Source organism: Crocodylus porosus, unplaced genomic scaffold (genome assembly GCF_001723895.1).
Source record: "Crocodylus porosus isolate Cpor-Errol unplaced genomic scaffold, CroPor_comp1, whole genome shotgun sequence".
In the NCBI taxonomy this organism is placed as follows: domain Eukaryota; kingdom Metazoa; phylum Chordata; order Crocodylia; family Crocodylidae; genus Crocodylus; species Crocodylus porosus.
The window spans coordinates 1,224,939-1,238,633 of record NW_017728914.1 but is presented as its reverse complement, the minus strand read 5'-3'; the positions used below and the strand labels follow the sequence as shown (position 1 = coordinate 1,238,633).

At 45.7% G+C, this 13,695-nt stretch overlaps 1 protein-coding gene across 2 annotated transcripts in view; it reads right to left on the bottom strand.

Moving 5' to 3' along the window:
* PSD2 (pleckstrin and Sec7 domain containing 2) overlaps nt 1-13,695 on the bottom strand; it is a 201,261-nt gene that overhangs the window by 78,497 nt on the left and 109,069 nt on the right. For both annotated transcript variants that reach the window (XM_019534783.1, XM_019534784.1), the window contains 2 exons: nt 6,165-6,245; nt 5,153-5,265 (listed from right to left, as the gene is read on the bottom strand). In XM_019534783.1, the coding sequence (XP_019390328.1) occupies nt 5,153-5,265; nt 6,165-6,245 (194 nt within the window). The remainder of the gene's footprint in view (nt 1-5,152; nt 5,266-6,164; nt 6,246-13,695) is intronic.

Below are 13,695 nucleotides of genomic sequence, written 5' to 3'. Positions count from 1 at the left end.
CCCTCATTATCTACCCACAGCCCACTGGCCCTGTGTTCTTCTCTCTCCATCCATAAAACCCTGGCCCTGCTGGTGTCCCTCACTCCCAAACCACATCCCCCTGGTATTGCCAGTGCCCATCTCTCCTGATCCACAGTCTCATGCCCCCTCCATCCAGCCCTGCTGGAAGGGGCCCCCAGCTGCCAGAACTATGCTTCCCCCCAGCAGCCCTGGCTGTTGCCTGTGGGAGGTGGCGGCTGCTGCAGTCTGAGCAGAGCGTGGAACCTGGCTCCCCCTCCCACACGGGCAGCACAGCTGGAGCAGAGCACATGGGGACAGGGATGGCTGCTGCAGGCTGCCCACTGCGGGCTTAGGGCTCCCTGCCCTGCTTCTCTCCCCCTGGGGGCTCCATGGCCCAGCAGGCAAGACACAGTGTGGGATGGCAGAGTGGGGTGTGGAGGTTTGGTTCCATGCCAGGAGCCCCACACCACCATTGTGGGTCGTCTCCTGCCCACCTGGCAGTAGCAAGGGGCACAGCTTCATGCCACCATCTTCGCTGCTGCCGGGCATGCAGGGGGCACCCCTCCATGGTGGCACAGGGCTACTAGCAGCAGCAGCAAGCCTCCCTGCCCCTCTCTGCCCCAGGGGCGATGCACAGGGGGTACATGCGGGTGCAAATGCACCCCTGAGCATGGCAGTGCATCCCCTAGAAAAAGGCAGTGCCAGTGGTGTCTGCTGGTGGCAGCTGCAAGTGGTCAACAACCCTTGGTCAGTGCTCACCCCATCTCACCCCACCACCAACAGCACTGGCAGTGTCTGCGGGAGCTCCTCACTGACCGCCACTGGGCTTCCACTGCCACGCTCCTGCCACCACCATGCCCCCGCAGCCACTGGGGGTAGGAGTCATTCATGCTCTCCCCTACCCTGCACTGCCGCTCTGGCTCCTGCCTGCTGGGCCATGGAGGCCTCTGTGGGGAGGGCTGCAGGACAGGGAACCCTGAGCCCACAGTGGCCAGTCCACATGCACCCCTGCCCCACGCACAAATCTGAGGAGTTCGTGCCCCCCGCAGGCATGAGTACAGTGGTGGGGAGCCAGCCACCACTACCCTCTGGATGAATCACTCACGGCTCCGTTCTGTTCCCTTCCTGGGCCCTGCAGGCACACATTCCTGCCGGCTCCAGGCCCCATCCACCACCCTGGCTGAGCAGCATTTGCAGCCCCTGCCCTGCTCAGCCTCCTCCCACCCACATTACAGGGGCCTCAATCCCCACCCCAGCTTAACTGTGTGGAGCTGCAGGAGCTGTTGTTCTCATGCTGCCTGGCTGCCACGTGCGTGTGTGTGTGCACACATGCAAGTGGTGCCTCCTGCCTGATCGCCCGCCTCCCATTCCCTCCAGCCCCTTTTAGGTTGGAACTCTGCCAGCTTGCAAAGGGAAACCCATTGTTTCCCATGTTTTTCTCCTTTAAAAAAGAAAACCCATGTTTTACTGCATTTTTCCATGGCAAACAGAAAACCCAGATCCCTGGTGATCATGAAGTATGGTACCAGACCTCTCTATGCCATGGGTCAAATTAGAAAAACCTTTCTTTCCAGTGCCAAACAGGGAATCCACTGTCTTAGCCCTGGAGAGACTGATCCCTCCAGGATGGGCTAGAGGTTCTTCATGGAAAGCTTGCATTGACTAAGATTTTAGGATGTCACAAGCACTGACACCTATCCAGTGCTAATTAGTTAGTTTCCTTGTGTTGTCACAGAGGTTAAATGACTTGCCTGAGTTCACCTAATAGAGCCAGCAGGGAACCTGGAAGGCAAGTATTTTTGGGAAGGGTAGGACAAAAGCAGTCCAATGCATGATGTCATTACAAAAGTATCACTAAAGAACATGAAAAAATGTGACAAAGGGAATTTACCAGATTTCCATGACTGTCTATTATTTCCCTTGCCATAATTCCCACCCTTCATTCAGTGGAGTCTTCAAGAATCCAGGTTACTTGTTTAAGTGACACATGTCAAAGAAAATCTTGCTCTCAAACTTCCTTATCTTCACAACTAGCAGCTGTGTCACTTCTAATCTAGTACAAATGTATTTTGTTTTTCAATGTGCACTGTAATGTACATTATGCTCCTTCACATAAAAGAGACAGAATCTACATTCTTGTCAAAGGCCATTGGCATTAAATGTACAGTTACACATATACAACAGTTTGGGTGGATATATTTGTGCCCAGCAATGAATTCCATTTGCTTTTCTGAACACTATTTATGTTTGTAACAGTCTTTGTGAATTAGTTTATCTATTTTGTATACAGAACCTGGCACACAGTGAAGAACTGTGTCTAAGAAGGTATGACATGAGCACAGGCCCATCAGTGTTTAATAGTCCTTTCTCGGTAAAATAGTAGTCTTACTACCAACATAACCATTGCCTTTTAAGGGCTCCCTCCCAACCCAAAAGGACTGAAGCATGGAAAATCCACCCAGTAATAGACTAGTTTTAGACTTGATGCTCTATAAGCAAAGGGAACCAGGCCACTGCTGGAAACAAAAGACACAGCTGGAGGAGTAAAGACAAAAGCGGTTTTGTCCTTGCCAAGAGTAATGGCCAAACCCAAAGATTCTCAGGAGCGATGAGGAACCTGACGGGGAAACTGCATTCAGTTGTTTATTGTTTTGTTACTCTCAGATAGTACAGGAGAGTTAAGTGTGTGTGTTTGAGAAGTTTCTCACAAAGCCTCTGTTCCTTATTTTATCTGCCAAGTTTCCATGAAAAGTTTAACTACAAACCACAGTGCCCATCAGGGTGGAGCTCTAGGAAGCATGCATAAGTGACTGGGGGGGCGGGGGGGAGAATGGAAGTTATAGTGCTTGTCTCAGACCTTAAGGCAAGTGAACTAAGTAGTCCCTTGCTTCAGGCAATGGACCAGTCAGGGAGTCAGCACCCCAAAAGTGGCCAGTATCAGAGACAGGGTCAGAATTTAACCCAGACAAAGCTGTCTGAGAAGTGTTTAGATCCAAATGTTGGGTCTAATAGATTAGACCGATGGCAGTCTGCAGCCACTGACCTAACGACTTACACAAGTATGTTATTACTGACTGCACAGCATAAGCCAATGTCACCAAGTAACTGTAGTGTGTCATGTTCTGGAGAGTGCCCTCCTAGGAAGCCAACTGCACACAGTATGTTATGTTCCATGTATTGTACATCTTGTCCTGTGTTTGACCTGAGCACTCTCAAACATTTGAAAAATACCTGCCCCTGCAAATTAGTGTTCCTAAATCAGAGACGTGATTTGCTAGCATTTTAGTCAGTGAATGTACAATTGTACATTTAGTCAGTGAATGTACAATTTACCATAAGAATATTCTGTCTGGTAATTGGCTAAGAAAGGGAGGAGCTGCTTAGACACGTATACCAGTTTCTTATTAAGTGATTATAGTATTGTTAAAGAGACACTTGTTGATCAATTTAGGTTTGATATATAGAGCCTGAGTTTGCCAGATGTACTTGTACTGAGTATTGTTTACTCAGAAAAGCAGTTCTGAAAGCACTGCTCAAAAGAAAATAATTTGATCCTTACATTTTTAAGAACAAAATTTTCAAATTTATTGCCAGGAGAATCATTCCTGTTCAACTGCATGAACAAGCAAAACATCTAATTCCAATAGCAACAACTGCAACGTTACATGTCCCTTTGCAGTGGCTGTTACCGAGAGTCCTATCAGGTGAAATTCCAGCTCTTCAACCTCCTTCCTCATGGTCTAAAGCCCCATCATCTAACTGCACTTGTGCAAATATCTTCTCCTAAGGTCTGTTTTCCTCTCCGTGGAAAGCAATAATGTCTCAACTAAATGATGAAGCTGTCAAACTCATGTTCACAGGGTTGTCCAAACTTCTGCTTGCCAACTGTGCTCTGGGCATTTCATTTTGCATTACTTTTATCTTGTACGCAAAGTCCAAACATCTGTCTGGTCTCATCTGTTTACTGGGGATAACTTTAATAAACATTTCAAACAGAAACCCCCTCCACCTACTCCAGGCTGTTTTTATAGTTTGCTGGAATAGTGAGCACAGATCAATGGGAGTGCCAACATGTTCATTCACTGGGAAGAGGAAGTCGTTCATATTGCAAGTGTAGCTATTGACTCTGCAAAAAGGGATGACAAATACAGGCAACCCCCGCTTAATGCTGTTTCGCTTAGCGCTATTTTGCTATAATGCTTATCTTAAATTGATACCTGATTTCACTTAGCGCTCAGCAAGTTTCCCTATAACACTCACGGTCACCATCTTGGGTCATTAAAAACACTTGCGGTCGCCATCTTGGGTCATCAAATACATTGTTTCGCTTAATGCTCATTTTGCTTAATGCTCAGTTTTTCAGGACCCAATTAGGAGTGCTAAGCGGGGGTTGTCTGTATATTAACAGAAATGTTGCATGTGAAATATTGCATCATGCTAAGAAACTCCTGTGCACTACCACCATCTATAATGCCTTTTAGGGCTGCGGCAAAAAGAGAATTGAGTTGTCCAAAGCCAATTCTTTTTTACTTGTAAAACACACACCTGAAACATTTCAATGGGGAAGAGAGAGGGCATTTTTATTTTTCAGGGTTTTTTAATTTACCTTACAATTTATTCTTGAAAAGTCATTTTTAAAATTAAGATTCAAAATATTCTGTTTTGATAACAGCAAAATGAAATATTTTGACATTCCAAAAATGTATTTTTGTGGCTAAAATTATACACCAAGTTTGCCACAAATTCAAATAGTTTTGTTGTCTCAAATTTGGAGGTTTTTGGCAAAGTTGTGCACTTAAACATCACTCATATGTGCCTCCTTTTGCTGTGCTTATCACCACCTGAAGAGTGGACAACTCCTTTATGTAACATGGCATAACATCCGTTAATCATTTATTAACCACATTTTATTTTTGAATGTCCCCTTACGTGAGGCATGACTCTTTCAGAAAGTTGTTCATGCTATAAGAGTCAGTACCCATCAGCAATTTGCAAAGTACCAGCAGTGCTCTCCCAGCCACTAGTGATGCCCAGTCTGCAGTTTGGGACCTCAGATCTTGTCTACAGCACATATACATTTCTGGACGCACGCGGTGAGCAGGGTACACTACAGTGTGTTGAGTTAGGGCAAGGTGTCAGAAGAATCAGGTACCTTCTGAAGTGCTCTCCTCTGGGTTGCACTGGCAGTATCTCCGGGAGAAGTGGATCAGCACACGCTCCCGTTCTTGGGTTTCTCCCATCAGAGGGAAAGCTTTTAAGAATGTTCTGCAAATAGAAAATGGCATTTAAGTTTAAAGGTCTAGAGGGTTAGGGCCAAAACTGGGGTTTTGTCCATGTTTTCAGGCATTGCACCTAGTAGCTGTGTGAAAAGGTTGTGTGTGAAACTTTTAAGAATCAGATTAAACAGATACTTATCTGTGATGGTTTAGACGGATGATACTACCATGAGCAGGAGGCTGAACTAGATGACCTTGTGAGGTCCCTTCTAGCCGTACTTCCCTATGATTCTATGAAAGCTGGAGCCCAAGTGCTCAACCTGATCTATGGGAAAGGGGAAATATGCTAAATCCTTGGAGCAGTTTTGGAACATTTTGGTCTGTGGAGCACTGCCATGGACTATGTACCCTTTCACGCTGCTTTGCACTCTGTTGCTCTCTCTGTTTCTCTTTGTATCTTGTGTGCTGCAAGGCAAAAAGTCCTCAGGCAGCTGGGCTCTGTGCCATGAAAGGGTACATACTTCCAGCTCAGGTCCCTGAATCCAAGACTACTCTTTATATAGTGGAATGGGCCTCAGCTTTGCTTCGAAGAGTTGTAAAGCCCTGCAGTAAACTGGAGAATTATTTAATTCACTCTTGTTTTCAAATGAGAGATGGGCTCCAACTAGAATGCTAGATTCAACCCCCTTCCAGCTCTGGGAAATGTGGATTCAGTTCTGCATACCAGGCCCATTTTCAGAGGAAACATATTGAGCTGATTATTACGTCAAGGTAAATATTTAACCACAGCTTGTATTCTTGTTGCAACAACAAATCTGTCAGTCTCCAGCTGTCATTTCATGTACAACCAGACATCAAATTTTAATTGAATCAAGGGACCTGCGCTTCATGAGAAATGGGTGAAAAACACATGGACCACTTGATTTAATCAATTTAATATCAGCTTACCTGAGTGCTTTGTCAAGTGCCAGTCCAGTGAAGTCAAAGAAGCTGAGGTATTCTTCTGCTACCAACTTGCTAAATTCATTACTGTAATTAAAGAAGGAAGAGTCAGTTAATTCAGAAGGGAGAGAGACACTTTAAAACAGGACCATCAACATTTCATCTGTATCATACAACTTTTCCCTTAGGTGTTTTCAGAAATATTTTTGTATCTAGAAGTCAGTTCTCCAGCCTTAAATTCTTGAAAGGAGACTTTCCAAGACACAAAAGACAGTAAGATGGGCAACTCCCACTTAAAGTCATTGGGAGAGACATGACAACTCATTTGCACCAATGGATTTCTGCCCTTGTATTGCCTACATACAGACCCAGAAGTTTCTGGGACCTAGTGGTCTCAGAAAAAGCCTCTGCCATTCAAGCTAAGGTAGCTAGTGACAGGGGGTGCTTGTACATGTGATGGGTTTAGTACTCAGGATTTTATTCTATGCCACCTAAATTAAACAGTGGGTTTTTAACTGAAACCCATCATTTCAATTTTTCTGTCATGTTATAGAGAGGGGCCCAATTCCTTTTTTTTTTGGTGCTGGATCCTGCCTGCAGCCGGGGGTGAGCTGCCAGTGGGCCAAGCAGCCCCTGAACTGCGAGGGGCCTCGGTCCTTCCCTCTGCAGTGGTGGTGCTCTCTGAGACTGCCCAGGCGGGCTAATAGGGGGCTGGGTACTGCCCCAGTTCATAGGCAGCACCCAGCTGATCCAACTGTTCCCCGAGCCAGCCCGCTGGAACCCCACTGGGTGCTGCTCCTCAGGTGGGCTCGGGGAACAGTTGGATTGGGCAGGGTGCTGCCTCTGAGCTGGGGCAGCACCCAGCCCACTAACAGCCCACCTGGGCGGCCCTGGGGGGCACTGCCACTGCATGCCAGCAGCTCAGCCCCTGGCCGCAGGACAGGCAGGAAGGCTCCACTCAAAAAAAAATAAATAAATAAGAATCAGGCCCCTCACCACTTCTACCTTCAGCAGCCTCTTGCGGCCAGTAAGATGGCTGGGGCTGCCCAGGAATGGGCTGGCATGCCCCTGGAGCAGTATGGGTAGGTGGCAGGAGGGTAGCTGTATTTGCTGGTGGCCAGAGAAGGTGGCGGGGATGGTGCACAAGGTGCTGGAAGCCTGGGCAGGCTCAAGGAAGCATTGGATCGGGTGCCTCCAAGCTGAGGCAGCACCCAGCCAGCAGCTAACCTGGGCTTCCAGTGCCCCTCACACCATCCCTACTGCCTTCTGTGGCCACCAGGAAACTCAGCTGGCCTCCTGTTGCCTTCCTCTGCTGCCCCAGGGGCAAGCCAGCCCATTCCCATATGGCCCTGGGCATCCTGCTGACTGCAGGAGCCTGCTGAAGGAAGAATCAGTGAGGAGCCTGATCCTTTTTTTCTGCGGCTGCCTGCCTGCCTGCCTGCCTGCAGCTGGAGGGTGAGTTGACAGTTGCATCATTGCAACTACATACAAACAGGATGTAGTTTAGTTTGCATTATGCAAACTCATTTGAAACCCCCAAAACTCATGCACGTGTACAGCATGACACCATTAAGCGACATAAAATGACATTTTTGTCATATGTACACGGTAATGGTGTCACATGTACAAGCGCCCAGGTAGTCTAAATCAGGGTCTTTTTCTTGCAAGGGCCAGCCACTAGAGGGAGACATGATTATATGCAGAAGGTTGATACAGTGTGCTTGTTGAGCTTGTTCTGAAGATGTCCTGTATAGGTATATATATGCAGAGGTACACAGCTAGGACCTAGAAAATACTAGCACAAAACCGTTATGCCCATTATGTTCAATGGGTAGGAAAAAATGCTGGTGGAGGAAAAGAAACATAATAAAGATCTGTGGTGATGACAAGGTGCGGTATCTGGTAGGGGTGAAGAAAGAATTAGGAGCTGAAGGAGAAAAGAAGTTTAGGAAAGTCCTCTCTCCCAAAGTGTGAAGCTGACAGTGCAGTTCTGTCTCTAGCACCAATACATTTAATTAAGAACAATTTGCTATATCGTGTTTTAATTTTCATAGACTTGTGGACGCTAAGGGTAGAAGGTATCAATCAATCACCTAGTTTTACTTCCTATATAACTCAGTTCACTGAATTTTACTCATTTACTGATGTGCCAAGATGGAGAACCCATCACATCCCTTGGGAGATTTTTTCAAATGGTTAATCACTCTTACCATTAAAACATTTGTGCCTTGCTTCTAATTGGAATTTTACTCTCAGCCACTGGTTTGTCTTGTGTCTCTCAGCTAAATTAAGGAACCCTTTGGCATCCTACATTTTCTTCATGGAAAAGTACAGATACACTGTAGTCAACTAACTTCTTGATCTTTTTGATAGGCTAAACAGGTAAAGCTAATTAAATCAAACTTAAATTAAACTCCTTCTGGAGGCCGGGCCACTAATTGCTGCTGAGAGGGCAAAAGAGGTTTCTGGGAAAAGGCAAAAAAGATTTCCACTAAACCCAGTGGGTTTAGGGGAAGAGTATCCAGATCATGGTAGCTGTTTCAGCACCCCGGGCAAAATGCATTTTGCCATCCTCCTTCCTCCACATTCTTCTAGTCAACCACCAAAACTGAAGAGTGGATGCTGAACATGAATCTGCTCCAGAAATGCTAACCCTCCAATTCTGCTCTTTTGGGTAATTCCCCAGCTAGTCCATAGGACAGACAGCCACAATCCAAGAAAAATCAGAGAACCATAAACAAGGATCGGAATAAACAACAAACAGCAAATCCTCTCAAAATCAGAATGAAGAAAAAAAGGAAAAGCACCTCCCACTCCTCTTTATGAGAAGGACATTTCTCAGGGAACGCATACAGTACACATTTCCCATAAAGTTCCTTTGAAAGATTTTCATAGACTAAGATGCAATGTGATATCAATGAGCCATATGCTGATTACAATAAGCTGTTGCAGAGTATTACAGGATATTGATGCATGTTATAGATATTGGGAAGCTCTCTGCTGCAATATCCCCAGCTGCACACCAAGGACCAAATCCTATGCCACCTATTAGATGCATAAATGGACTTAGATGGCTAAATGTACCTGGTTCAAGCCCCTGAAAATCCAGTAATACATCTTAACTTTTGTAATATATTGTCATCCTACCCTTAAAAATAAATCACAAGGAAGAATCAAGGAAGAAGAGGACCTATCCGCTTTTTGTATTGACACATTTTCAGGGACTTAAGCAGGGCAAAACAGAATCCAACTGGCTACCTAAGTCCATTTATAAGCCTAATAAATTGAATAGAATCTGGCCCAATGCACACCATGTCATGGCCTATTGTTGCACAACTGTGGATGATGCCCAGTAAGAGGCAGGAAGAACATAGTTCAGCTTCTAATTCCCAGCTTCAGTTTACAGACCCAGTGAAAAACCAGGCATTTTAACTTGAAAAATGTAGCCAAATTGCCATGACAGCCACTGAGGGGAGATAACCAGGGGACCTATTTAACTTGTAGAGGGTCAACTTTCACTGACTATAGGGTTTCATTTTAAAGCAGGCTCCTCCTGTGTCTACAAAACATCAAGAAGTCACTGTCAGACTTGCAATTGCAGCTGAATCTAGTGCTCCATTTCCAGGTCCTGTCCATTAAAGTCTAATGACCTTTCAGTCAGGGATGGAGGAGGAAAAGCAATGCCATCCAGCCCCGAAGGGCATCATTTGAAAAGGCTTTTGATACCCAAGTAGCTCATCAGCTGTTTGATGGTGCAATCATATCATGGCGTTTAATATGACTTTGCAAATTAACAAGAGAGTCTTTGGGGATAATTTAGCCAGAAAATAAGCACTACAATCTAATTATAAAAAACCATGCTGAGTCACATGCAATGTTATTCTGCTGTGAATTCTAGGACAAGATTTCACACAGACTCCAAAGTCCAGGTCAGAAATCTGCCTGCCGTTTGGGCAGCATATAGGGCCCTAAATGGCTCTGAGGAGACAAGGTCAGAGTCCCCTGGTGTAGGCACTGCATTGGGCAGCTGTAAGTGGCCCTTTCATAATGACAACCCCACTTTCACATCATGACATGGGGTGTGTTTGAGGAATGACCTAGAAGACCATTGGGAAACATTAGGGGGTTTGGCAGGGAGGAGGAACCTGCCTGCCACTACTGCTGTCCCTAGCTTAGCCCAGCTGGAGCAGAGCAGGAGCAAATCTGAACCCTCCCCTCACTTCCCTGACATTTGGGAGCACTCAGAGAAGTAGGTAGGGAAGGGGAGGTGCCTCTGAGCACACAGGGGAAGGGAGGAGGGGTTTTTATCCCAAGTCAGAGTTATAAAAAAGTTGCTCCCACAATGTCATCTACTGAATGAGTGCTTGCGTCCATGCCACCGCACCCCGCTCTGGATCAGCCCCTGCTTACATTACAACTTTCTTCCCAAAGCATTCTACAAATGAAACAAGCTGATATTCCAACAAGAAACAGGAATCCCTGTGCACATTGGTGTAATGGAGCTATTTCTGGAATAAAACTCTGCTCAGAAGCTACTCCCCTAGCTCAGGAGATCCGACCGTCTGTCAGTAAAAGAAGCCACAATTTATTTTATCAGTGGATGCATTTATTTTTAATATTACAATGATGCCAAACCTGTGCTCTAGGCACAATGCACATAGTAAATACCACAGCTCATCACAATAAACAGGAGAGATTTATAACGAGAAATGCAATCCCTGTAGAGTTATCCTTAAAGACATGAGCTCCATTTCCCAATCACTTTTCCTTTCCCTCCTGGAGGAACCTGGGAGAGCAGGCAGATCTTGCAGCATGTACTAACATCCATCAAGTCTGACATTAGGTGGGTCAAAACAGAAAACATACTCAAAAGCCCTGAAGCCCCAACCAGCCCCTTCTTAACTAAACCCCAAAACTATTCACCCCAGTCTGGGAGGACTGCAAATAAGAGCCACCAAGCAGGTTAAATATGGTGGGGGCTCCATTATGCCCCTTTCCTTTCTTCATTTCTGTTTTATTACTTGCCCCACTTCACTTAGATGACCTGTGGCAGATGAACTCCAACCAGGCTCCCAGTGAGGTAGCTGAAGACAGCCAATCCCTGCAAGGCAACAGAGTCCATGTTAATGGGCAAACAGGTTTCTGTGGCAGCCAGCACTCAATCATAGAAGATTAAGGGATTGATGTTAAGCCCATGGAAGTCAATAGGAATCTTTCCAGATTCAGCCCTAGATCAATGCGAACTGAGGAACAGGGATTCATTCCTGGCTATACTTTACACTACACAGGGAACTTACTGAAGGACAAGCAATGAGACTTCCCTCCCGAGGCATAAGGATGCACTGGGCTGATGTGCCAGCAAAGCAGACACTTACATAAGAACTGTATGCCACATTACATACAGTACACACAAGCTTGCTGCTTTTGCCCCTATATAAAGTTCTCTCCTTTTGCAAGACAGCAAATGTTAGAACAGCCTATTAGACTGTATTAAGTCACTAACACTCCTATGCTAGACCTGGGAACAGAACATGGCTTTTTCCACATATTTCTCCCCTGGATATCTTGACCTTCTCTGAATGAATATATACTATACTACACTGTTTTAAAAACCATTACTGAATAATACTTTTCAACATAACCAAGTAGTTATTTCCCAAGCTCACTTTTTTGCACTGGATTCTGAATCAACAAAGATTTCCTTTCAACAGCAAAAAATTCAGGTTGATAAAATCTACTTACATGCCAGAGAAGATGACTTGCTACACACGGCTTTGGTTTCAAGGATGTGCCTTTGAGGACCCTCTGACATAGCCCAGGACAGATGACTTATTTGGTGTGGTGTTTGCTCCATGGCTGTAAAAGTGGTTTGTAAACATACTCTTTACTGGTGCAATGGCATTCTTGCTTTATGGCAGGTAATACAAGCACCTTGATTCTGCATCCAGTAGGTTTCCTGATTAGAGACTGAGACTTTGTTGTAGCATACAATCCATTGGTGCTTCTTCTTACCATTCCATGCCAGGGTGGGAGTTAGCAAGAGAAGGGGAACTACAGATCATAGGAGAGGATGAGAGCTGATCTGATGCTGCAGCTATACGTTATCATTTTTTCTTTCAGTGAGTAGTTTATTCACCAAAAGACAATGCTGTGGGGACTAAAACAGTTCACAACATTTGGGTTGAATTTGATCCATATTTGCACCTGAAAAGAAACCATTTAAATGTACAAAAATTGAAATATTTGGGGCCAGATTCTATTCCAACTATTAGGCTCCTACATGGACTTAAACATCTAAGTGAGATTTCTTTCCACTCTGTTCATATCCCTGAAAAACACTTAATGCAAAAAATAGCGTGTGGGTCCTCCTCCTTCTCACTGGTCTTTTTGACTCAGTCTTAAGGGTCAGATGAAAGAGTGTTACAAAGGTAGACACAGTAATGGATTTTCAGGGATTTGAACAGGTTGGAGTAGTATTGCACTTAGGCAGCTAAGTCTACTTAGACACCTAATAGAATGGAATCTGGCCCTTGGTTTCCACATTTTCTAAGTGAAGTGCTGTGACTTTTCATTTTTGAATGATGCTTTTGTTTACTACATTCTCAAATTTAAAACAGAAAGGGAATAAATTGGATTTAGAAACCTGAAAACACAGTGAAGTGTTTTATTTTGCCAGCACTCAAAGCAAAATATTTTTGGTTTTTAGTTTGGCAAAAACTGAAAACCCTTCATATACCTGCTTGCAGTGCAGCTCTTTAAAGGGCTTGTATATATATCAATGGTAGTTTTCTGCATCTTAAGGGGAGAGATCCACTGACCTAACTGGAGTGGAACACCTGACCAATAGGGCTGCGCGAAACTTCGGGTGGTAAGTGGATTCAGAGGAGATTTGGCCCAATTTGGTGGTTGCATCTCTGAATCTGAATCGAATCAGGGGATCATTTAAAAGGCCTGAACTGATTCAAAGCTCTCCAGATCTTCAGAAAAGATTCAGAGAGCTTTGATGATTCAGGCAGTCCCTAGTGGTTGCAGCAGGGAACTGCAGCTGACTCTGAGCTGGTAAGGACTAGGGGCAGGGGACCAGGGGGGGAGCCCTGCCAGCCACCCCAGTCCCCCCGCTCCCCCACCCCCTGCCTGTTCTAGCTCCCAGTATTTTAAAGAAAAGCCTCGGTTCTCACTGGGTACTGCCAGGCGGGGGGGAATCCCTGCTGCCCCCCACTGCACTGGGGGCTCTGCATGAGCCCCCCTGACTAACTCCTCGCTCCCCCAGGCCCCCCCATGGGTGTCCCATCCGGGCCAGGTCTGACCCTTCAAGAAAAAAAATGAAATTAAAAAAAAATGAGAAAAGCCCTGGGACACACCGCTCCTGCAGCAGCCTCGGGGCTTTGGGGGCTCATGCAGAGTCCTCCACATGGTGCAGGGCAGCAGGGGGCAGTGGGGATTGCCCCCCACCCCCCGGCAGCAGAAGTGGTGAGTCCTGCGACTTTTATCATTTATTTTTTCTTTCTTAAAGGGCCAGAGCTGCCCCGGGTGGGGC